Source organism: Ranitomeya imitator, chromosome 6 (assembly GCF_032444005.1).
Source record: "Ranitomeya imitator isolate aRanImi1 chromosome 6, aRanImi1.pri, whole genome shotgun sequence".
In the NCBI taxonomy this organism is placed as follows: Eukaryota; Metazoa; Chordata; class Amphibia; order Anura; family Dendrobatidae; genus Ranitomeya; species Ranitomeya imitator.
In genome coordinates this window covers 197729314-197755846 of record NC_091287.1, presented here as the reverse complement: position 1 = coordinate 197755846, position 26533 = coordinate 197729314, and the positions used below count along the sequence as shown (strand labels likewise).

The window sequence follows — 26533 nt, the reverse complement described above, 5'->3', positions numbered from 1 at the left end:
TTATGTTTGTAAGCACTTGGTATTCCAGCAGGAAACAAAGATTGGGCTGCTTCTTGACATCCTAAGGCCGGCGTCACACTTGCGAGTTTTACTGACGTAAGAGCGCAGAAACTACATCCGTAAAACTCGCAAAAAATACGGCACAATTATTCTCTATGCCCCTGCTCCTATCTGCCGTATTAAACTGATCAGTATTATACGGCTTTCTACGGCCGTAGAAAAATCGCAGCATGCTGCGTTTGTCACCGTATTGCGCAAATAAAACGTCAATGAAAGTCTATGGAAGCCCCAAAAATACGGATTACACACGGACCAGCATTGTGACTTGCGAGGAATACGCAGCGCTGTTAGAGAGAAAAGCCGGCAATTCAGTGCGGTGTACAGTAAAATCACACTGACAGCTTACAGTAGAATAGGTAGAATAAATGTGTACACATATATATATATATATATATATATATATATATATATATACCTATTCTATGTGTCATTGAGACACATATATGTATATATATTAATATTTCATCCAGCGCGATATAGCAGAAAGCCGGTAATTCAATTACCGGCTTTTGCTTTCTCCTTCCTAAAACCCGACATGATATGAGACCTGGTTTACATACATGCAGTAAACCATCTCATATCCCCATTTTTTTGCATATTCCACACTACTAATGTTAGTAGTGTGTATATGCAAAATTTGGCCGTTCTAGCTAGTAAATTAAGGGGTTAAATGGCGGAAAAAATTGGCGTGGGCTCCCGCACAATTTTCTCCGCCAGAGTGGTAAAGCCAGTGACTGAGGGCAGATATTAATAGCCTGGAGAGGGTCCATGGTTATTGCCCCCCCCCCCCCCTGGCTAAAAACACCTGCCCCCAGCCACCCCAGAAAAGGCACATCTGGAAGATGTAAAATTGGCGCTGGAGAAGTGGCGTTATCTGTTGGAGGTCATTTCTCGCATCTGAAGTTAAGGAGGAGCCGGCACACATCCTGGATCCAAGCAAAATTATTCTTGTGGCTCCGGTCAGCATGTCTTCTTTACCACCAGGTAAAACCTTTGTCCAGGTGAACGAAAGGTCTTGAGTCCTACGTTGGGGCCATGCCTCAAAACTAGCAGGCCATGTAGAATACAAGAAGACACTCGTTCTCATCACGCGCCACTATTGGTGGCCGTCTCTTCTTTCGGATGTTATTTCGCCTCATGTCCTTCCTGTGCAAGAAACAAGATCCCCAGACATCTGCCCTCCTGTCTCCTACATCCGCTTCCAGTTTTTTCGGCTCCCTGGCAGCATATCACTATGGATTTTATTACCGACCTTCCTCGGTCTTCTGGTCATATAGTCATTTTTGTAGTCGTGGATCGATTCTCCAAGATGGCTCATTTCGTCCTTTTGCCAGGATTACCTTCCGCTCCTGAATTGGCGAGTATCTTCATTTCTCATATCTTCCGAATTCATGGTTTTCCGTTGCACATAGTCTCTGATAGAGGAGTCCAGTTCACCTCTCGTTTTTGGCAAGCGCTATGCAAACTGATGAATGTTACCTTGGATTTCTCTACAGCTTATCATCCTCAGACCAATGGACAAGCAGAGCACACAAACCAAATACCGATGACTTATCTCCGTCATTTTTCCAATGGTCATCAATATGACTGACTGGTCTGATTTGCTTCTGTGGGCTGAGTTCGAGTACAATAACCACATCAATGAGTCTTCTTCCAAATCTCCCTTCTTCATTGCCTATGGGCAACATCCTGGTATCCCTCTTCCGGTACTTCCTGTCTCGAGTGTGCCAGCGGCTGATCTTCTGTCCGAGGAGTTCTCCAGGGTCTGGCAGGAGACCAAAATTGCCTTGGAACGGGCACAGGCCAGGATTAAGAGGCATGCTGATAAGAGACGTCTGGATCCTCCCTTATACTGGCCAGGTGATAAGGTGTGGCTGTCCTTCAGGTTTAATCGTTTAAAGATCCCATCATATAAATTGGGTCCACGGTACGTAGGTCCTTTCGAGGTTTTGTCTCGTATCAATGATGTTGTTTACAAACTGAAATTGCCCGCTTCTCTTCGCATACCTAACTCTTTTCACGTTTCCCTTTTGAAACCTTTTGAAACCAGTCATCTTCAATCAGTTTCATGTTTCTCCTGCTCAAACTCCTTTACCTGTCTCCGATCCAGATGTCTTTGAGGTTAAGGACATTCTTGCCATGAAAAAGTCTCGAGGTAAAACTCTCTTTTTGGTTGATTGGAAGGGTTTTGGTCCTGAAAAGAGGTCTTGGGAGCCCCGTGAGAACATACAAGCTCCTCAGATTTTATCCAGGTTTTGTCTGGTCTTAGAAAGGAGGGGAGTAAGGGGAGGGGTACTGTCATGGCCACTCCTGCGGCCGTGCCTACTGCTGGGACCACTGCTGCCCCCCCGCTCATACTTACCCGCTGCGGCGCGTTCCTCCTGCAGGCACGCGTCCTCTCCTTCATTCTTCTCCGCTCCCTGGCTCTCCTCGGGTGCGAGTGTGCACCGCCCACTCCAGCACTTTGTATCTCCTTTCTGTGATCCTGGGGGACCGTGACCCAGAAGTCCTTCAGCACTCCATGTATTTAAGGCGATTTCTTTCTCTGCTCCTTGTTTGTCTGTCATTTGTGCTTCTGTGACTCAGGTCTACCTTTGTCTTTGCATTGCCTGTTCTGAGTCTCCGCTCTTTCCAGCCAGTTCAGCTTCTCTGCCTTTCCCAGGCTTCCTTGTCTCCTCGTCCAGTCCAGCCTTCCCAGTGTCCGCTCCGTACTCTGTTAGTCTGGTGTCTCTGTCCTGTCCTGCTTCCTTTGTGTCTTCCCCTTCCCAGTGCTCCTTTGGTCTCGCCTGTACTGAGCTCTTACCAAACTGTACTTCATCTTACCCCGCTCTGTCCGTCCTACACCCAGCTTCTCTATTTTGTACCTCCTACTACCTGTCTCCGGGTTCCAGCTTCTGCGGCAATAGTCTCCCTTGGGTCTGCCCCCAATGCTCCCTGTATAGGGGGTGATCTATCTGGTCAGCTCACCCTTGGGAGGTTCGTTGTCATGGATCTGCCCCAGAGGTTGCTCGTTTAAATGACAATACCTTGCAATGTGGCCTGCCTGGTTGCAGCAGCGGCAGATGGGTCGTCCATCCTGATGATAGCGATCGTCACCTCTCCCTCTGGTCGGCGGGATCCTCTTCTGTCGTCGCCAGGGAACGTCCTCTGGTCTGGAAGCCAGCTTGATCTTCTCCTTGGGGGCCTCCTGTAGGGACTGCATGGTCCGGGCTAATGCAGCAAAGTTCTTGGTCAGCTCCTGCATCTGGAGACGTAGTCCTGTGGGAGAATCATCATCGAAGACCTGGGCATCAGCCTCAGCAGGGACTTGAGGATATGGCACCACCTCCTGGTGGTACGTGAGGGCTGGACGCCTAGGAGGTATTGCATGGCTGGTTGGAGATTCGTGCAACACCCGGATGGCGTGGTCCTTAAATTGTTCAAAGTCTAGGTTAGGGTTCTGCAAAGCCGGGATACGTAATTGAGCCTTGTGGGTATGAGATAGAAGCCTCTCAATGAACTGCCCTTTCAAGAGTTTATGTGCATCCTGTACGCTGTTAGGGACTACTTGATTAATAGCCCGGAGTGCCTCCTGCAAATTAAGAGCATAGTCCCGTATACTGTCTTGGGCTTTTTGTTTACATCCGAAGAACTTCATTTTTATCTCTGCAGCGGTGCGGGGGTCAAAAGTGACTTTAAGCTTAGCAAAGATCTGCTGCACAGTCCCTATATCCACAGCTAACCAGGATTTCACCTCCCTCAGGGCCGCTCCAGACAGTTGGCCAGTTAGAATATGAATCTGCTGATTCTGCCAGGGGATACACTTCAAACAGGTTACAGAGTCTTTCTTTAAAATCTCTGAAAATATGTGGTTCGCCAGAATATTGCAGGAGCCAGGCCGCTCCAGGTATGTACGGCATGGACAAGAGCATGATGGCTGCTGTAGCTGTGGCGGTGTCCGGCCGGCTTATGGGAGCTGCGGCCTCAACTAGCGGTACGGGGACTGCAGCTGCGTTCTCCGTGGGGCCCGGGGGCATCACTAGGCCAGCAGGTGCGTCCGCTGCAGGGTCTGGGGGTGCTATGAGGTCTGCGGCTGCCACCGCCGCCAACTTCCCTCCCGGACTGGACATGGCTCTTTCCCCTCACTAACCTGGTAGCAGCCGAATCTCCTCTCTGGAATCTGCGATGGTTTCTCCAGTGTTCCGTTTGGCACTTTGTAGCGTCTTTTCTTGCGGCTCCGCTGTACAACGTCTTCACTTCCGGCGTTCTTCTCAGCAGCGCAGCACCTGTTTTCCTGCTTCGCGCTCTTTTTGGCTGTCTCCACCCATGAAGGTATATCTCCTCCTCCTCGCGCTCCACGTGGCGCAGCAATGGTGGATTTTGGTGTCAATTCACAATACACAGTCTCTGGCACAAAACAGTTAGGCACAGTCCTTTAGGCGCACATGACCCAATTTTCAGGGTCAGTAGATTCTGTTCGTGATAAGTTGAATCTGCGGTTCACAAGGGGATGTCATAGTGGCTGCGACCCGGTCCATGGCCCTGGGACGTCCGTATAAAAGGGATAGGTCTTTGAAGGGATAAAGTTTATGTTCGTGACGCCACCTGTGGTATTCGGTCAGGGTGACCGACGCTGCTTTAAGGGATCCGCTGGGGTGATGTTTTGGCAGCTGGATGGTATACCTTCCCACAGATTAAGTATATCCCCAGGGCTTCCCAGTGTGTAGATAGTGATATAGTGAGAGGTGCAGAGAAGAACAAGGACACAAGGTTGCAGTCTCTTTATCTTTACTGAAGACTTCAGCGTCCACAGTCCAGATCACAGGGCAGGCAGAGAAGTTCGGGCAGTCCAGAGACAAGCAAGTTCCCTTGGGTAAGTCAGGTGTGAGCCTACCACTCTGCGCTTAAGGTACCGTCACACTGAACGATATCGCTAGCGATCCGTGACGTTGCAGCATCCTGGCTAGCGATATCGTTCAGTTTGACACGCAGCAGCGATCTGGATCCTGCTGTGACATCGTTGGTCGGCGCAGAAAGTCCAGCACTTTATTTCGTCGCTGGACCTTCCGCAGACATCGCTGAATCGGCGTATGTGACGCCGATTCAGCGATATCTTCACTGGTAACCAGGGTAAACATTGGGTTACTAAGCGCAGGGCCGCGTTTAGTAACCCGATGTTTATCCTGGTTACCAACGTAAACGTAAAAAAAAAACAATACATACTTACATTCCGGTGTCTGTCCCCCGGCGCTGTGCTTCTCTGCACTGGCTGTGAGTGCCGGCCAGCCGGAAATCACAGCAGTGATGTCACCGCTCTGCTTTACGGCTAGCCGGCGCTGACAGTGCAGAGGAAAGCAGAGGTCCGGAGGACAGACATGGAATGTAAGTATGTAGTGTTTTTTTTTTTACGTTTACGCTGGTAACCAGGGTAAACATTGGGTTACTAAGCGCGGCCCTGCGCTTAGTAACCCGATGTTTACCCTGGTTACCAGGGGACTTCGGGATCGTTGGTCGCTGGAAAGCTGTCTGTGTAACAGCTCTCCAGCGACCAAACAGTGACGCTGCAGCGATCGACATCGTTGTCGGTATCGCTGCAGCGTCGCTTAGTGTGACGGTACCTTTACTGTCTCGTCCCTGCTGCCACTAAGTGTCTCAACAAGGTCTTTAATCATTCTGCTGTCCTAGGACAGGTACCTGTATGGCAGGCAGCTCGGGCCGTGTGAACTGGGGTCTGTTCTCGGTGACTCCAGGCTCTTAGGTGCTGCTGTGTCAAAGGTAATTATGGGCAAAGTCCTTGTAGAACAATACCCTCCGGTTCTGCTCTGTGTTTTATAATCCACAAAAGCCTTGGCTCGGGCTCGCGCTACCTGGATTCTTGCGTTGTTACTCTTCAGAGGCCTGCTTGTGGCCTCCTGGAGCTCTCGCTTTCCTTTGTGCTCCACTCCGGTCTGTCCTCGCACACAGACTCCTACTACAACCTGAGCTCACTCCGCCTCCAAACCAAGATCTTTATTCAGGGAAGCTGCCTTAAAACAGGGCTTGGAGCTCCCCCTCCTGGCCTGGAAGGTGTTGTGTGTGTGTAAACCTACCAAAGGGAATCTCACTTGTCTCCAGACCTAGCACTATCCTCCCCGAGAGGAAGACAGCACTACTGTGGTACCCAAACTCCTGGGGTGCCACAAATACATTTTTTTATTTTTCCCTAACTAAGGGGGTGAAGAAGGGGGTTTCGATTTACTATTTATAACGGGTTTTTGTAGTGGATTTTTGTTTGGCAGCTGTCACATGCTAAAAGACTAATAATGAAAAAAACTTGGCACTCAGTAGTAAGAAAAATTATTTTGCTTCTTTTTATTATTAATGCATGCAGACAAAATTGATGAATAAATGTTTTCGGTCCGGCAAATGACCTTCATCAGACAATTCTTTAGTGTGAACTATAATCACATAAAGTAAGAGAATATCAGAAAATATAAATTGTGACAAGATGCAAAATATATTGGAAACAGTTGCTATACAGTGGTGATGATCATTAGAACTGGTGAAATAGAATTCAAAAAACGAAGAGATCTATCCGTGAGTGCTCTGTGGAGGTAGAGGCTCCAGTGAGTATGCCGACCGTGCTGTATGACATAAGTATAAGGGAAATAAAAGTGATATATTTGACTAATCGAAATACACAACATATTACAGTCCTGATAGCACTGAATGGTGAAGGATACATAATAGGATATCCATGCCCTAGAGTGAACACGGTGTAAAATATATAAAGAGTAGTGTTGAGCGATACCTTCCGATATCGGAAAGTATCGGTATCGGATTGGATCGGCCGATATTCAAAAAAATATCGGATATCGCTGATACCGATACCCGATCCCAATGCAAGTCAATGGGACCAAAATATCGGAATTAAAATAAACCCTTTCTTTCCTTGTAGGTTCATTCTACATGAAGGAAAACAACTAAGAATAATGTAGGATGTATTTGGTGAGGTGGCGGAGACATTAAAGGCATAGAGGTTTAGCCCAATCAAATAGAATAGCATGATTTTTTTTTTTTTAAAGACGTTCGGAGTGACAAAGATATTGACTATGTAAATTTTTTTTTTATTTTGTCCGATATTGATGTTTCACTATTCCATGCCCTTCCCCTTCTTTTTTTTTACTTTTCCCACACTTTCATCTTCATCATCATCAGCATCTTTGACATCAACTTCTTCTTCACCTTATTCATCTTCTTCTTCATCTTCTACCTATTATTTTTTTGGATTACATTCTTCATATTAATTTTATTCAACTATTATTATTCTTCCTATTCTACTTCTTCATCATATCCTCATTTGTGACAGGCATTCCCGTAGTTGTTATCTATAAAAGTTTGAAGATTACACCTTCCGTTCTGCCTGTCACAAAAGTTACATTTGTCCGCGTTCAGTTTGGCCTGCAGCATCAGGCTTTATCCAGGGGCACCACGAGGAGGAACGGACTCACCCCCATACACTGCTTAGTCTTCTTCTGCATATAATTTAGATAATATCTTTTGCTCTGATATTAAGGGTACCGTCACACTTAGCGACGCTGCAGCGATACCTACAACGATCCGGATCGCTGCAGCGTCGCTGTTTGGTCGCTGGAGAGCTGTCACACAGACCGCTCTCCAGCGACCAACGATGCCGGTAACCAGGGTAAACATCGGGTAACTAAGCGCAGGGCCGCGCTTAGTAACCCGATGTTTACCCTGGTTACCATCCTAAAAGTAAAAAAAACAAACAGTACATACTTACCTACCGCCATCTGTCCTCCAGCGCTGTGCTCTGCACTCCTCCTGTACTGACTGTGAGCACAGCGGCCGGAAAGCAGAGCGGTGACGTCACCGCTCTGCTTTCCGGCTGACCGACGCTCACAGCCAGAGCAGGAGGAGAGCAGAGCACAGCGCTGGAGGACAGACGGCGGTAGGTAAGTATGTACTGTTTGTTTTTTTTACTTTTAGGATGGTAACCAGGGTAAACATTGGGTTACTAAGCGCGGCCCTGCGCTTAGTTACCCGATGTTTACCCTGGTTACCAGTGAAGACATCGCTGAATCGGTGTCACACACGCCGATTCAGCGATGTCTGCGGGGAGTCCAGCGACCCAATAAAGTTCTGGACTTTCTTCCCCGACCAGCGACAGCACAGCAGGGGCCTGATCGCTGCTGCCTGTCACACTGGACGATATCGCTAGCAAGGACGCTGCAACGTCACGGATCGCTAGCGATATCGTCTAGTGTGACGGTACCTTAAGTGTTATGCTTAATGTTCTTCTGCTCTTTGTTCTGCAGCCTCTTGTTCTTCTGCTTCTCGGTCTTCCATGTCGTCGTCTCCAGGGTCGTCGTCTCCGTCGTCGTCATCTCCGCCGTCGTCGTCATCATCGGGGTGGTCTTCAGGGTCGTCGTCATCTCAGTGGTTGTCGTCTCTGGTGTCATCGTCATCTTAGGGGTGGTCTTCTGGGTCGTCGTCTTTAGGGTCTTGAACTTGGAAATGTAGCAGAAGGTACAAGAAGACTGAGAAAATGCCGAGAACCAGCTGATGGAACTGGAACTCGTATGGCTACCCGAAGGTCAAAGAGCCAATGGAACTACCGAGGACCAGCTGACGTTACTGGAACCAGGATGGGGAGCAGAAGGTACAAGAGCAAAAGACACTGCCGAGAACCAGCTGACGGTACTGGAACCCGGAGGGGTAGCCGAAGGTCCAAGAGCCAATGGAACTACCGAGGACCAGCTGACGTTACTGGAACCCGGTTACTAAGCAGGAGGTACCCGTGCTAAAAAGCACTACCAAGGACCACCTGACGTTGGTGGAACTCGGATACCCAGAAGGAGGCACCTAAGCCAAAGGCTCTGCCCGGAACCAGCTGACGGTACTGGAACCCGGATGCGTTGGCCAACTGTGCAAGAGCCAATGGCACGACCGAGGACCAGCTGACGGTGCTGGAACCCGGCTACTAAGCTGTAGGTGCCCGCGCTTAAAAGCACTACCAAGGACCGCCTGGCGTTGGCGGAACTCGGATACCCAGAAGGAGGCACCTAAGCCAAAGGCTCTGCCCGGAACCAGCTGACGGAGCTGGAACCAGGTGGTGTACCAGAAGGTCCACAGGAGAGGAGAGAACAGCTAGGCCGCGAGGCAGCCGCAGTTACTGAACCCCAACAGTCCTACAGGGGGAGCTTGGCCTACTGGCACTACAGAACCAGCCTTGACTGCCAATTCACACAGCCCACATAGGAAGCTCCTAAACTGGAGGCACCCTGGAGTTGGCTAACCCGACCGCAACACGACGGGTCAACGCATAGGCGTCTCAGTGAGCTTGACACTACCCGGAAACAGCTGACGGTGCTGGGACCAGGCTGGGCACGAGGGAGTACCCGTGACAAAAACACTGCTGAGAACCAGCTGGCGGTGCTGGAACCCGGATGCGTTGCTCCAGTGTGCAATAGCCAATGGCACCGAGAACCAGCTGACGGTGCTGGAACCCGTTTACTAAGCTGTAGGTGCCCGCGCTTAAAAGCACTACCAAGGACCGCCTGGCGTTGGCGGAACTTGGATACCCAGAAGGAGGCACCTAAGCCAAAGGCTCTGCCCGGAACCAGCTGACGGTGCTGGAACCAGGTGGTGTACCAGAAGGTCCACAGGAGAGGAGAGAACAGCTAGGCAGCCGCAGTTACCGAACCCCAACAGTCCTACAGGGGGAGCTTGGCCTACTGGCACTACAGAACCAGCCTTGACTGCCAATTCACACAGCCCACATAGGAAGCTCCTAAACTGGAGGCACCCTGGAGTTGGCTAACCCGACCGTAACACAACGGGTCAACGCATAGGCATCTCAGTGAGCTTGACACTTCCCAGAAACAGCTGACGGTGCTGGGACCAGGCTGGGCACGAGGGAGTACCTGTGACAAAAACACTGCCGAGAACCAGCTGGCGGTGCTGGAACCCGGATGCGTTGCCTATTCAAGATTGTCTTCCTAGAGCCCCAACTAGCAGTGTTGGAGCAAAGGGTAAGCAGGGGGAGCATAGTGTAGGCCGAAGCCTGCACTGGAGGCAGCTTTGTGTCTGCGGGCTACACAGCGGGGGAACAGCTGGCGGTGCTGAACCCCACTGACACATTGGCTGGTGTTTTTCTCTGTGCAGCTAGCACATCCGGGCCCCAACTGGCGGTGTTAGAGCCCAGGGTCAGCAGGAGGAGGAGAGGAGCAGAGTGTAGGCCGAAGCCTAATTGAACCAATTTCAAAGGTAACCTTTAACCCACCCTCAGGTGTTACAATGTAGAAGAGCCACACATTGTGCAGCAGTAATGCTACACAAGTGAAAGGTTGCTCTTTGAATTTTGCTCATTGCACACGCAGAATGAAAGACGTACACAATTTCGCCCATTGTACAGTAGAACTGTATTGGAGGCATGACTTGTCTTTTTAAGGAGACGCAGCACAGGTATCAAAAAATAACGCCTTGGTGCTGGGCGCAGCCTCCTGAGCGTTGTTATTTGCTGTACAGGAGTCTGCGCTCTTGTTAGCCCTTGGCAGTTAGCGCTGCCCGTCTTATGACCTCATTTCATGTTGGCTGGTGCGGTTAACGATGGCCATGAATCCCAGACCCGCAGTGTCTTTTCATAAAGTCACAGTGCGGGGCTGGGATTCGTGGCCTTGTGCAGTAAATATGTTCGCCACTCACACATGTCCTTACACCTGCTTCAGACTGGGCGGCCTCAGCTGATCCCTTATCGCCTGCCACGGCCATGAGGCCGCACAGTCTGAAGAAGGCGGAAGGAGATGAGTGAAGACAGGCGAAGATATGCACTGCTCGTGCCCATCAATCACACCCTCGCAGTCAAAATATATGAGACAACGAGGGGCGTTGTGTCGGGCAGGGCGGACGCACAAGCACAAGCAGCCAACCAATGATTTCAGAAGATGGGCAGCCCCAAGGGGGGTGCTGCGTGTCATTTAAAAAGGAGAATCACACCTCAGGGGCATTGAAATGGTCTGTAATGAGACACATTTTGTGCGTGTTAAATTCAACGTGGGCAAGGAGAAAAAGTCAGCCACCTTGTACAAATGCAGCAGTACTGCTGTACAAGGTGGCTGTTATACATAGAAACACCTGGGGGTGGGGGTCAGGGTCCCTTTAATTTCAGTTCAGGTGCCTGCGTGGCGTTTGCAGGTCACGTTGCCGGCTACACAGCAGGGAAACAGCTGGTGGTGCTGAACCCCACTAACACATTGGCTGGTGTTTTTCTCTGTGCAGCTAGCACGTCCGGGCAAAAACTGGCGGTGTTAGAGCCCAGGGTCAGCAGGAGGAGGAGAGGAGCAGAGTGTAGGCCGAAGCCTGCACTGGTGGCAGCTTTTGGTCTGTTGTGCCAGCATGGCTTGTGCTGGACACGTTGCCGACTACACAGCAGGGGAACAGCTGGCGGTGCTGAACCCCACTAACACATTGGCTGGTGTGTTTCTCTGTGCAGCTAGCACGTCCGGGCAAAAACTGGCGGTGTTAGAGCCCAGGGTCAGCAGGAGGAGGAGAGTAGCAGAGTGTAGGCCGAAGCCTGCACTGGTGGCAGCTTTTGGTCTGTTGTGCCAGCGTGGCTTATGCTGGACACGATGCCGGCTACACAGCAGGGGAACAGCTGGCGGTGCTGAACCCCACTGACACAATGGCGGGTGTTTTTCTCTGTGCAGCCAACACTTCCGGGCCCCAACTGGCGTAGTTAGAGCCCAGGGTCTGCAGGAGGAGCAGAGTGTAGGCCGAAGCCTAATTGAACCAATTTCAAAGGTAACCTTTAACCCACCCTTAGGTGTTACAATGTTGAAGAGCCACACCTTGTGCAGCAGTAATGCTCCACAAGTGAAAGGTTGCTCTTTAAGTTTTGCTCATTGCACACGCAGAATGAAAGACGTACACAATTTTGCCCATTGTACAGTAGAACTGTATTGGAGGCGTGACTTGTCTTTTTAAGGAGATGCAGCACAGGTACACATAAATAACGCCTTGGTGCTGGGCGCAGCCTCCTGAGCGTTGTTATTTGCTGTACAGGAGTCTGCGCTATTGTGATCCCTTGGCCATGCGCTGTGAGCGCTGCCTGTCTTCTCACCTCATTTCATGTTGGCCAGTGCGGTTAGCAATGGCCATGAATCCCAGACCCGCAGTGTCTTTTAATAAAGTCACACTGCAGAGCTGGGATTTGTGGCCTTGCGCAGTAAATATGTTCGCCGCTCACACATGTCCTTACATCTGCTTCAGACTGGGCGGCCTCAGCTGATCCCTTATCGCCTACCACAGCCATGAGGCCGCACAGTCTGAAGAAGGCGGAAGGAGATGAGTTAAGACGGGCGAACATATGCACTGCACATGCCCATCAATCACACCCTCGCAGCCAAAATATATGAGACAATGAGGGGGGTTGTGTCGGGCAGGGCGGACGCACAGGCAGCCAACCAATGATGTCAGAAGATGGGCAGCGCTACCAAGGGGGGTGCTGCGTGTCATTAAAAAGGAATGTCACACCTCAGGGACATTGTAATGGTCTGTAATGAGACACATTTTGTGCGTGTTAAATTCAACGTGGGCAAGGAGAAAAAGTCAGCCACCTTGTACAAATGCAGCAGTACTGCTGTACAAGGTGGCTGTTATACATAGAAACACCTGGGGGTGGGGGTCAGGGTCCCTTTAATTTCAGTTCAGGTGCCTGCGTGGCGTTTGCAGGTCACGTTGCCGGCTACACAGCAGGGGAACAGCTGGCGGTGCTGAACCCCACTAACACATTGGCTGGTGTTTTTCTCTGTGCAGCTAGCAGTTCCGGGCAAAAACTGGCGGTGTTAGAGCCCAGGGTCAGCAGGAGGAGGAGAGGAGCAGAGTGTAGGCCGAAGCCTGCACTGGTGGCAGCTTTTGTTCTGTTGTGCCAGCGTGGCTTGTGCTGGACACGTTGCCGACTACACAGCAGGGGAACAGGTGGCGGTGCTGAACCCCACTGACACATCAGCTAGTGTTTTTTCTGTGTAGACAACACTTCCAGGTGGCAACTGACAGTGTTGAAACCCAGAAAATCAAAGAGGAGCAGAGTGTAGGCCGAAGCCTGCAGTGGAGCAAGTTGAAAGGGAACCTTTAACCCCCCCCCCCCCCCCCCCCCCCAGGCATTTGTTGCTGAAAGAGCCATCTTGTACAGCAGTAATACTGCACATGGAAAATGGTGGCTCCTAAAATTATGCTCCTTGCAAACGCTGAAGTACACACTCATAATGTGTCCCCTCACACCGTTAAACCGTCCCAGAAGTGGGACTTTCCTTTGTAATGTGACACAGCACAGCCGTCATTCCAACCCCCTTGGTGCCGTGCGCCACCTCCTCAACGTTGTTTGGTTCTGTCACGGAGCCCGCGCTGTAATATTATCCCTTGGCCATGCACAGTTAGCGGTGCCCGTCTTCTGACATCATTTAGGTGTCAGGCTGGCAGTGCCTGTCCGTCAAAGCTGCCCGAGATCCAACCTCTCAGTGTCATCTAATGTAATCCCACTGCGGGCCAGGGATCCATGGGCATGCGCAGTGCATATCATCGCCTCTCACTCACCTCCTTCCTGCTTCTTCAGACTGTGCGGCGTCACGGCCGTGGCATGCTATTAGGGATCAGCTGACGCCACCTACTCTGAAGAAGCGTGAAAAAGTGGAGTGAGAGGCTAGTATATGCACTGCGCATGGCCATGGATACCAGGCCCACTGTGGGATCACATTAGACGACACTGCGAGGTGGCATTTCGGGCAGCATGGACGACAACAAATGATGTCAGAGGACGGGCAGCGCAAACTGTGCATGGCCAAGGGATAACATAACATAACAGTGCAGGGTCCATGACGGAATCAAACAACGCTAAGGAGGCAGCGCACGGTGCCAAGGGGGTAGGAATGATGGCTGTGCTGCGTCACATTACAAAGGAAAGTCCCACCTCCGGGACGGTTGGACGGTGTGAGAGGACACATTACATGAGTGTGTAGTTCAGCGTTTCCAAGGAGCATAATTTCAAGAGCGACCTTTTCCTTGTGCAGTATTAGTGCTGCACAAGGTGGCTCTTTCAGTAACAAATGCCTAGGGGGGGGGACAGGTTCCCTTACATTTTAGTTGTGCCAACGTGGCGGTCGCATGACACGTTGCCGGATACACAGCTGGGGATCAGCTGACGTTACTGAACCCCAATAACAGAGGAGCGACTGTTGACTGTGCACACAGCACTTCCAGGCACCAACTGGCGGTGATAGAGCCCAGGGACAGCAGGAGGAGCAGATTGGAGGTATTGCCGCACACACAGCTGGGGATCAGCTGACGTTACTGAACCCCAATAACAGAGGAGAGACTGTTGACTGTGCAGACAGCACTTCCAGGCACCAACTGGTGGTGTTAGAGCCCAGGGACAGCAGGAGGAGCAGAGGAACAGAGTGTAGGCCGAAGCCTGATTGGAGCAAGTTGAAAGGGAACCTTTAACCCCCCCCTTCCCCCCCAAGACGTTTGTAGCTGAAAGAGGCATCTTGTGCAGCACTAAGGATGCAAAAAGAAAAGGTTGCTATTTTAATTATGCTCCTTGCAAACACAGAAGTACACACTAAAAATGTGTCCCCTTATACCGTAAAACCGTCCCGGAGGTGGGAATTTCCTTCGTAATGGGACGCAGCACAGCTGTCATTCCTATCCCCTTCGTGCCGTGCGCTGCCTCCTCAGCATTGTTTTAAGCTGTCACGGAGCCTGCGCTGGTCTGTTATCCCTTGGCCATGCCCAATTTGCGCTGCCTGTCTTCTGACATAATTTGGTGTCAGGCTGTCAGTGCCTGTGCGTCCACGCTGCTCCAGATCTCACCTCGCAGTGTCGTCTAATGTAATCCCACTGCGGGCCTTGGATCCATGGGCATGCACAGTGCATATCCTCGCCTCTCACTCCCCTCCTTCTCTCTTCTTCAGACTGTGAGGCGTCACGGCCGTGGCATGCTATTAGGGATCAGCTGACGGCGCACAGTCTAAAGAAGGCGGAGGGAGATGGGCGAGAGCCCGAGGTGAAGATATGCACTGCGCATGCCCATGGATCCCAGGCTCGCAGTGTGATTCAATCAGAAGACAATGCGAGGCGGGTTCTCGGGCAGCGCGGGCGCACAGGCGCAGCCATCATGACACCAAATTATGTCAGAAGACAGGCAGCGCAAATTGGCCATGGCCAAGGGATAACAGAACAGCGCAGGCTCCGTGACAGCTTAAAACAATGCTGAGGAGGCAGCGCACGGCACGAATGGGATAGGAATGACGGCTGTGCTGCGTCACATTATGAAGGAAAGTCCCAGCTCCGGGACGGTATAACGGTATAAGTGAACACATTTTATAAGTGTTAAGTTCTGCGTGTGCAAGGAGCTAAACTAAAAGAGCTACCTTTTCCTTGTGCAACATTACTGTTGCACAAGATGGCTCTTTCAGTAACAAACGCCGGGGGGGGGGACAGGTTCCCTTACATTTAGGTTGTTGTGCCAGCGTGGCGGTCGCAGGACACATTGCCGGCTACACAGCTGGGGATCAGCTGACGTTACTGAAACCCAATAACACTGGGTCGTATGTTTTGACTGTGCAGCCTGCACTTCTGAGCCGCAACTGGCGGTGTTGGAGCCCAGGAATAGCAGTTCAGGTGGTAGAAAGATGAACACATCAGGTGACCTGGATGACACCCAATTACTTAATCAGGCAGAGGAGTGGCAAATTCCTGCGAGATCCAGGCCTGGTTCATTTTCAGGAAAGTAAGCCGGTCAACGTTATCGGAGGATAGTCGCATGCGACAGTCTGTTAGTACACCACCTGCGACACGTTCCGATAAGACACTAGCCACAGGGCAAGCCAGCATCTCCAATGCATACTGGCTTAGCTCTGGCCATGTATCCAGCTTAGAGACCCAAAACTTGAATATGGAAGAGCCGTCTGGGAGTACACTAAGAGGGCAAGCCATGTAGTCTGTCACCATCTGACGGAACCGTTGCCTCCTGCTGACTGGAGCCGCCGGTGATGGTGTAGACATTTGGGGTGGGCACACAAAACTTTGCCACAGTTGTGCCATACTGGGCTTGCCTTGGGCAGAGGCACTGCTTCTGCTCCATATTTTTGCAGAGCCTCCCCCACTGCCTCGACGCACTGAGCTGCTTTGTAAAGCACTAGCAGCACTCCTCTCAGTTGGACTGGAGAAGATGATGGAATTCACCAGTGTGTCGTGGTACTCCCGCATTTTACGCTCCCGGGTCAACGCTGGGATGAGGTTTTGGACGTTGTCCCGGTAGCGAGGATCGAGGAGGGTGAACACCCAATAATCAGGCATGTTGAGAATGTGGTCGATGCGGCGGTCGTTTCTCAGGCACTGCAGCATGAAATCCACCATGTGTGCAGACTGCCAAATGGCCCAGAAACGCTGTCCCCTGCTTGAGACATGATCTCTGCCCGCTCATCATCACCCCACCCTCGCTGTACACACTGACCACTGGACAATTGTCTCACTCCCTCCTCTGGACGGAGGTCTTCCTCCTCCATTGACTCCTCCTCCTCACAAAGTGGCCCCTGCGTACCCCTTTGTGAGGAACCACGTGGCGCTGACTCTTCAGAAGCTGATGGAAAAGGTGACTCCTCATCCTCCACCTCTTCCACAACATCATCCCTTAATGCTTGCAGTGTTTGTTGAAGCAGGCAGATAAGGGGGACAGTCATGCTGACGAGTGCATCATCTGCACTTGCCATCCGCGTGGAATAATCGAAAGGACGCAAAACCTGGCAGACGTCCTTCATAGTAGCCCACTCTGTGGTTGTGAAGTCTGATCGGTGCTGACTGCGACTTTTTTGCGCCTGATGCAGCTGGTACTCCATTACTGCTTGCTGCTGCTCACACAACCGCTCCAACATATGTAACGTGGAATTCCACCTGGTAGGTAGGTCACATATGATGCGGTGTTCCGGAAGGCGGAATCGGCGCTGCAGAGCAGCAATGCGGGATCTTGCCAAGCTGGAACGCCGCAAGTGAGCACACTCTAGGCGGACCTTGTGCAGCAGTGCATCAAGATCCGGATAGTCCCTCAGAAAACTCTGCACAACCAAATTGAGCACATGTGCCAGACATGGGATGTGAGTGAGGTTGCCAATGGCCAAAGCTGCCACCAGATTTCGGCCATTGTCACACACTACCATGCCTGACGGAGATTCGCTGGCACTAACCACACATCGCTCTCCTGCTTGATGGCATTCCAGAGCTCCTGCGCTGTGTGGCTTCGATTCCCCAATGCAACTAGTTTCAAGATGGCCTGTTGACGTTTGGCCACGGCTGTGCTCATGTCGGTCAGAGGTAAACGTTCACGTGTCCATGTGGAGGTGGACTGTGACGGCTCCTGCAGCGATGATTCTGAGGAACTTGTGTATGAGGAGGAGTCAATGCGTACAGACTGGATTCCTGCAATCCTTGGAGTGGGCAGGACATGTCCTGCGCCACTCGCACGATCTGTACCTGGCTCAACAACATTAACCCAATGGGCAGTGAGGGAAATGTATCGCCCCTGGCCATGTTGACTGGTCCACGCATCGGTGGTGAAGTGGACCTTGCTACTGACGGCGTTCAGTAGCGCGTGTTTTATGTGTCCCTCCACATGCTTGTGCAGGGCAGGGACAGCTTGCCTGCTGAAGTAAAAGCGGCTGGGCCAAACCAGCTGTGCGTGAGCTGGAGGAAGAGGCAACACGAGCTGAAGAGGTGGTAGCTGCCGCTGTTGGTTGGCATACGTCTTCAGTGTGTTTTTGTAACTCCACTGCGTGCCTGGTCCGCACATGTTTCCACATATTTGTGGTATTGAGGTTGCTGACACTTTTACCTCTTTTGACTTTCTGATGACACAGCTTGCATTTGACAAAACAAATGTCATCTGCAACTGTGTCAAAAAAGGACCAGGCACTGCAAGTCTTGGGAGCGTCCTTTTTGGCTTTTGAAAGAGACAGGCTCCTAACGGGTGCCAAAGTGGAGGCTACAGGCTCCGCAGTCTTCCCCCTCCCTCTCCCTCTTTGGCCCGTAAGGGGAATCTCTTCCTCAGAGCTGCTCCCACCACCTTCCTGTTCCTCACGCCACGATGTGTCAATGACCTCATCATCTCCACTACCCTCTGCCACCAACTGCTCCTCCTGGGTAGTCTCGGCAGCACAGTACGCACCAGAAAGCGGCTCCTGAGTTTCATCATCAGATGCGTACTGCGCTGTGGTCACCGCAGGCACTGGCCCACCCGCCTCTGAGTCAGAGAGACAAAGCTGTTGGGCATCACTGCACACTGCCTCTTCTTCCATTTCTCCAATACTGCTTGGCTGGCCCCCTGTTTCCAAGCCAAGAGATTCAGAGAACAGAAGTAGAGACTGCTCCTGTCCTGGGCTCTCTGACTGCCTGGCCAATTTGGCAGGTGGTGAAGAGACAGATGGCTGCTCTCCAGTGGTCTGTGCCTGAGAGGATGTGGCACTAATTGAAGTCGATGCCGATGCATTAGCTGCCATCCATCCGACAACGGCTTCAATTTGATCTTCACGCAGCAGCGGTGCACGGCGCTCTCCGACAAAGCTGCGCATGAAGGACTGTTCCCTGCTGAAACTGAGTGATGATGAGTCACCGGTGCCCGCAGCAGGCACAGAATCACCACGTCCTCTCCCTGCTCCGCGCCCACGCCCACGTGCCTTACTCCCTGCCCTCTTCATCTTGGTTGACAGATAAAGATAAGCAGAAAAGTACTAAGGCCTTAGTGTGCTTATTCCTGAAATGCTCCTCCTAACAGGTGTAAGAAACACTAGTGTTGTAAAGTGTGGACTAGACTTTATTATTTATAAAATGTGGCCTACACAAGTGTTAAGTGGTGTTTGGTGAACTTTACTTCTTTTTTTTTTTTTGCAGATCGGGCTACAGAGCGAGTTTAACTCACACGGGGACCATGCAGAGAGCCGTAAACGGCGCTGCAAGGCCCAAAAACCCTCCTCTAGGTTATCCTATGTAGTGTTTTTCCACTATTTAGCTGGAGACGGGTGGAAAGACACTAATAGGAAATTTTTTAAAAAGTTTTCAACAGGCTGCACTATTTGAAAAAAAGAACAAGTTATTTAACGGTAAGAGGCAGTAACGCACCCTGAGCTGAATCAAACCTGCTGTGGCTGCACACAGACTACAGGGCGAGCTGCGCTCACACGGAGACCGTGCAGACAGCCGAAAACGGCGCTGCAAGGCCCAAAAACCCTCCTCTAGGTTATCCTATGTAGTGTTTTTCACTATTTAGCTGGAGACGGGTGGAAAGACACTAATAGGAAATTTTTGGAAAAATTTTCAGCAGGCTGCACTATTTGAAAAAAAGGAAAAGTTTTTTCACGGTATGAGGCAGTGACTTACCCTGAGCTGAATACAACCGGCTGTGGCTGCACACAGACTACAGGGCGAGCTGCGCTCACATGGAGACCGTGCAGACAGCCGTAAACGGCGCTGCAAGGCCCAAAAACCCCCCTCTAGGTTATCCTATGTAGTGTTTTTCCACAATTTAGCTGGAGACGGGTGGAAAAACACTAATAGGAAATTTTAGAAAAAATGTGCAGCAGGCTGCACTATGAGCAAAAAAGGACAATGGATAGAACTGTATGAGGCAGTGTGAACCCCCCCTGAGCTGAATACAACCGGGTATATGGCTGCACACAGACTACAGAGTGAGCTGCACACACACACAGAGACCTTGCAGAACGCTGTTAAAACAGCGCTGCAAGGCAAGAGCAAGGTGAACAACACACAGCGTTTTGCTAAATTGGCCTTGGGAAAGCAAAATAAAGCAATTAGCAATCTCAACTGGCCCTCAGTTAGAACACAGTGTCCTGTCCCTAACTGAAATCACAGCAGAGTGAGCACAAAATGGCGGCAGCGTTTTTTATAGTGCAGAGTGACATCATTTCATCAGCCAATCACAGCCTTGGCAGTACTTACATGCCCACCATGCTAAACAGGATGTGCCCACACTTCCATTCATTCCTCATTGGCTGCTGCGTGCAGTTTGAATTCTGGGAACTTCCGATTCCGGTATCCGATACGCGGGAGGTATCGGAATTCGGTATCGGAATTCCGATACCGCAAATATCGGCCGATAACCGATACTTGCGGTATCGGAATGCTCAACACTAATAAAGAGTCTTTTGATAGAAGTATCAGGTGACGATCTAAACATCAGGTGAAGGATAAAGCGGTCACTAACAGTGAATATCACGTGAACAACCTGGAAAATATGAACAGGCGTTAATAGTTACCTGTACATAGAATGTGCAACAGATAATAATTACAATAAGAGGAGTGACAGATATAAATAAACAAATAGTTTGAGTAAAGCAGAGCAGCCCAAATGGAAGATATAACGGAAGAAAAGGAGGGGGAGGGGGGAGGGGTTTAAGAGAACAAAAATGGTGCAAAATATATATACCTGGATGTATAAACAATCTAAGAAGGTATAAGGAGCGTCCACAGATTATATAGGTTATATAACAGCCTGCTGCAATAGGTATAATCTGCTGCAACAGGTATGATCTATAAAGAGCAAAGAGGGAACACAGGTAATTGCATGCGTAAAGGAGGAAAATGAGGATAATCGAGCATGTAGCACCTTAGTGCCAAATACCTGAGATATGGAACACCAATCACACAGGGAGGATAAAGCGTCGGGGTATGTGGCAACATCAGTTGCAGAGGCAAAGCGCTGAAATGAAGGTGTGTAAATATTAGAACCCATGGGGTGGGAGAGGATGTAGGGGGCGCAAAGAGCGCAGTATATCCTTATATTACCTGTGTCTGGATCAGTGGGGAGGAAGCCTGGCAACATGCCGTGCAGCAGGAGGGACACTGCAGTGCTGTGTTAACTTCCAGGTATAAATCCCAGTCTGTGGTGATGTCATCGCGGTCAAGTGACTGCCTGAGACAGAGCAGAGGCCAATTAAGGGAATGACTAGAGAGGGGAGGGGAAGAACTGCATAATACCAGATATAGTAGGATTGGTAAAACCTATCGACAAGAGGATATAGGGAATATATGGGAAGGAGTATATAGAACAGGAAATCTATATGGGCCGAAAAATAAGGCTGAAGATAAAAGGAAAAAATAATAAAAACAAAAAAAAAGGAAGAAAAAAAAGGAAAGACAAATAGAGGAATGGATCGCTAAATAAATAAATTAAAAAAAAAGGCGATATATAAGATCAAACAAACATGGTTCAGTCTCATATAGTAATATACCATGCATGATGATGGAGGTGCCCAGTGAAGTGAATGGTGTTGTATTACCGATTCTAAAAGCAGAAAGAAAATTAAATTAAAAAACAATATACAGATGTATTGTCATAACATAATGGACATAATAAACATCTCACAATAAGCTAAATTATTCACAAGAAGGACGATACATCATATTCCCGATTGAGCCCTTTGGGCTCAAGGGTCTGGAATGTGAATATCCAGAAAGCTTCCTTTTTTTAATCAATTTGGTTCTGTTGAGGCCTCTCCTGTTGGGATCAATTTGTTCCAGAACTTGGAACCTAAGTTGGGAGATATTGTAATTTTTTTCATGGAAATGGTACGGGAGGGCTAGGTGGGTTTTCTTGCAGCGGATGGTGGATTTGTGCTGTGGCACTCTGTCCCTGATAGGTTAGGTAGTTTCGCCAACGTAGGCTAAACCGCAGGGGCACTTTATTAAATATACAACATATGAGGACTCACATGTGAAAAAGCCCTTAATTGGAAATCTTGACCTGTGTGAGGATGAAAGACTGTGGGGACTTTCTGTATGTTGTTGCATTGTAGGCAATTCAAACAAGGGAAGGTCCTGCAAAAAGGTTTGCCTGGGTATGCGGGTTTTAAAACCTACACCTTCACCAGTTGGTCCCTTAAATTCTTAGCCCTACGGAAACATGGGAGGAATGGTGACGTCTGATGATGGACTGCACCAGATTCGAAAAGGGGTGATAGGTGCTGACAAAAGGAATACTTTTTTCTATTGAGTGCCGTGTTTTCTTCTACTACATGCTAAAAGACTGTTTATTACAAAAAATAGTTTTTGTATCACCACATTTTGAGAGCTATAATTTTTCCATATTTTGGCCCACAGAGTCATGTGAGGTCTTGTTTTTTGCAGGATGAGTTGACGTTTTTATTGGTACCATTTGCGGGCACATGACATTTTTTTATCTCTTTTTATTGCGATATTTGGGAGGCAGAATGAACAAAAACCAGCAATGACAGGTCGACTTGGCCTTGTGTTTTGGATCTTTGTCATGTTGGAAAGTCCAAGTACGTCCCATGCGCAGCTTTCGTGCTGATGAGTGCAAATTTTCCTCCAGTATTTGCGATAACGTGCTGCATTTATCTTTCCTTCAACTTTGACCAAGTTTCCTGTGCCTTTGTAGCTCACACATCCCCACAACATCAGTGATCCACCTCTGTGCTTTACAGTAGGAATGGTATTTCTTTCATCATAGGCCTTGTTGACCTATGTAACATTTATGGTTGTGGCCCAAAAGTTCAATTTTGGTCTCATCACTCCAAATTACCTTGTTCGAGAAGTTTTGAGGCTTGTCTCTATGCTGTTTTGCATATTGTAGGTGAGATACTTTGTAGCATTTGCGCAGTAATGACTTTCTTCTGGCGTCTCGACCATGCAGCCCATTTTTCTTCAAGTGCCTCCTTATTGTGCATCTTGAAACAGCCACACCGCTAGTTTTCAGAGAGTCCTGTATTTCAGCTGATGTTATTTGTGGGTTTTTCTTTGCAGCCCAAACAATTTTCCTGGCAGTTGTGGACGACATTTTTGTTGGTCTACCTGACCATGATTTAGTTTTTACAGAGTCCCTGATTTTCCATTTGTTAACCACAGGTTGAACACTGCTGACTGGCATTATCAATTCCTTGGAGATCTTTTTGTATCTCTTTTCCTGTTTTATACAGTTTAACTACCTTTTCCTGTAGATCCGTTGACAATTCTTTTGCTTCCCAATGACTCACAATCCAGAAATGTCAATGGCTGGATGAAAGTCTGTCTGGATCCCAGAAACTCACTCAGCTTTTATGCACACACAATGATTACTAGCAAACAGGTGTAAGATTGCTCTTACTAACAGGTAGGGGATTACTCGCTTGGCACGGGATTGACGTACTCGAGCACGATTTTTTCAAACAAAACAGTCCATACGGTTTATTTTGTACAGCATAAACCGCATCGTAAGCCAAGTTGCATTTCACTGTCTTACATGTAGTCCATTCGTTAACACATTACCTGCACATTAAGTCTCAGAACCTTAGTCTGTGGTAACTAAACACGCTGGTCCTCCTGACCAGTTGCCGTGGGTTACCACACAGTTCATATCACACAGGTTGCAGCAACTAATCACGCTGGTCCTCCTCTGACCAGTTGCTGTTGGTTACCACACAGTTCACAGAACACAGGTTGCAGCAACTAAACACGATGGTCCTCCTGACCAGTTGCCGTGGGTTACCACACAGTTCATAACACAATAAGGACCAACAGTCTATGAAGGTACCTTACGGGAGCTCCTGCTCCACCAGCTGACTCCTTGTCAGTCCTCTCTTCTGGAGAAGCTGCCAACCGGGGATCACCAACTTGCCTTTGCGGCATATCTCAGTCAGTCCAGACCCACCGAGGACTGTAGCTTCCCTAAGTTCCACTCTTCTGGAGAAGCTGCCAAACGGGGATCACCAACTTGCCTTTGCGGCATATCTCAGTCAGTCCAGACCCACCGAGGACTGTAGCTTCCCCAAGTTCCACTCTTCTGGAGAAGCTGCCAAACGGGGATCACCAACTTGCCTTTGCGGCATATCTCAGTCAGTCCAGACCCACCGAGGACTGTAGCTTCCCCAAGTTCCGCTGCGCTGCTCAGGGATCCAGTCCTACTCCCAGGACCTTCCACGCTAGCATGTGCTTTCCAGGAAGCAACACAGGCTTCCACAGGTCACTCATACACAGGGCCCCTCTGCAGTGTCCAGCCAGGACACATGGAAGTCTGCCCAGACTTGCAGACTCCCAAACACTCACCACCATGTGATAACACACCTCCTTTAGGTAGCCTCTAACCACACCCACAGGTGAGGTAACATCACATGCACTGGTCACATGATCATGACATCACTGCAGGTCCTCAAACACCTGCAGGGAAAAAGATACAGTGAGCACCCCCACTCAGAGTGAGGTATGTGGGTAGCCAGACCCTCCCATCTCTCATAGCTACCCGCAACCCGGACCCAGGTGCACTAAATGACATCTTCAGTGCTCACACGCTCTAAAGACAAGATACTCCGGGTTGCATCGCAGGGAGCATCCATCCCTGTGACACATACCTCCCATTAACCACAATTCCAGACACTGTCTCACCATCACATCCATGCACACAATTGCCACGCACGGCCTCAATACGCCTCCGTGCGCATACTGGGGAGACCATGCAGCGCCCCCTACCTGTTACAGGGGTCACTGCATCACATGGGTCACAGGTAAGGATGTTACCTTTAGTAGCCATTCCAACCCATTTGTGTCAACTTCTGTGCATGTTACCAGGCCAAAATCACCAGGGTGAACTTTTGATCGGGGTCATTTGGATGTTTTGGGTTGTCATTATGATTTTAAACGACAAAACACAGTATTTTGACAATAAATGTCTTCACCCATCCACTAACCATGAGAGGAGAAGACGTTTTGGTGTTATCACTCATATTCTCTGAAAAAAAGGCCAAGAAAGCAAAAATTCTGCCAGGGTATGTAAAGTTTGGAGCACAACTATAAGTGTGACAAACATACAAAAGAACAGGAAATCAGGAAGGGGGCAAACACTTTTCACACAACTGTATTTTTATGCATTAAGCCGTTGATCTTGATCAAACCTTTTTGATACACAACATATTATTGTGAAGTAAATTTATTTGTTAAAAATTATAAATCTAAAGTATTTTTTTTTCCATACAGACTCAATTTCTGTTAATGATGCTAGTCCCCCGGCTACCTTAAATTCGTTACAACCGCATATGCTTAATACACAAAGCTCGCCAGGACCTAAGAGGCCTGGTAATACATTGAGAAAATGGCTGACAAGCCCTGTGAGGAGACTCAGCAGTGGAAAAGCTGATGGACATGTAAAAAAAATGGCTCATAAACATAGAAAAAGCAGAGAGGTGCGTAAGAACACAGACTCCAACTACCAAAAAGACTCTGATGACAGTTCAGCGACACCACAAGATGAGACCATTGAAGAGGTAAGTGAGTGGCAAACATGATCTAATAAAGTGGTTGACTATGAAATTTAAAAGTTCACCTTGGCTTGGTATAGTTAAAAAAAAGGAGACCCCTGTGGTTGACATAGTTAATCTGCTATGAGTGCCACCCAGTGTCCAGAGTTCATAGCAGATGAGCATTTCTGCTGAAGCCCTGCTCTGTGTAGCACATGAGATCATAACGTCGCAACCTCAAGTCTCCTATGGAGACTATTGAAGCATGTAAACAGTGAAAAATGTTTTTAACAATTCAGCGATCACTAACGGGTTGGGAATAATCGCTTGGCAGCGATAAAACACACGGCAAGAATGTAATTTCTTTAAGAAAATCCTGTCCCAGGTTTATTATACCTCCATAAACCACGGTAGGGCATTTGAACATCACAGGACCAACATATAGTCCATTTCAGCTGCAGTTACGTTCATACTGTTTATTATATGCATCAACGGAACATAATAACCACCGTCAGTCTGTTCCAATAGCAGATACTTCTCTGCCGTTATAACCCCCTTGCTGGAGTTACCTACCTGGAGCTCCTGCTCCACACACTGACCTCCTGTCAGTCCTCTCTCCTGGGGAAGCTGCCGAACTGGGATCACCGTCCCTGTGACCAGTGCACTCCCGACAGTCCAGATCCTCAGACGGACTGTAGCTCCCCCAAATGCAGTGACATCACTGACTGCAACCACGGCCTCTCTGTGCTGTTCAGGATGTCCGTCCCCACGTGGAACCATCCAATACACAGGCCGCCAGGTCCAATGCCTCACCATGTGCTCTTCAGGAAGTTAGCACCTCCAACACATAGGCCTTCCAGAACCTTACACATGAACCAATCAGGTCCATACACTCTCCTCATGTGACCACCCCTCAGTCACATTATATACTTGTAACCACTCCCATAGGTGGGAGGTGTGTGTGGTTAGTCAGACCCGCCCAGCTCTCCAACTAACCCTGTAAGCCTCCCTTTAAAGCTACACAAACACAAGGCTCATAGGACTACAGGTCCCAGAGCAACATTACCTGCTTACAGCTTGAGGATCTCCTTTGCGACACATACCGGCCATTTACAATCATGCCGGACGTTGTCTCACCATTAGGCTGCTGTCACACCAGCAGTATTTGGTCAGTATTTTACATCAGTATTTGTAAGCCAGACCAG

At 49.4% G+C, this 26533-nt stretch overlaps 1 protein-coding gene across 1 annotated transcript in view; it reads left to right on the top strand.

Moving 5' to 3' along the window:
- The window catches only part of TRIO (trio Rho guanine nucleotide exchange factor), a 2940676-nt gene that overhangs the window by 2244823 nt on the left and 669320 nt on the right, over positions 1–26533 (top strand). The window contains 1 exon segment of the mRNA XM_069730426.1: positions 25069–25355. Within this exon segment, the coding sequence (XP_069586527.1) occupies positions 25069–25355 (287 nt within the window).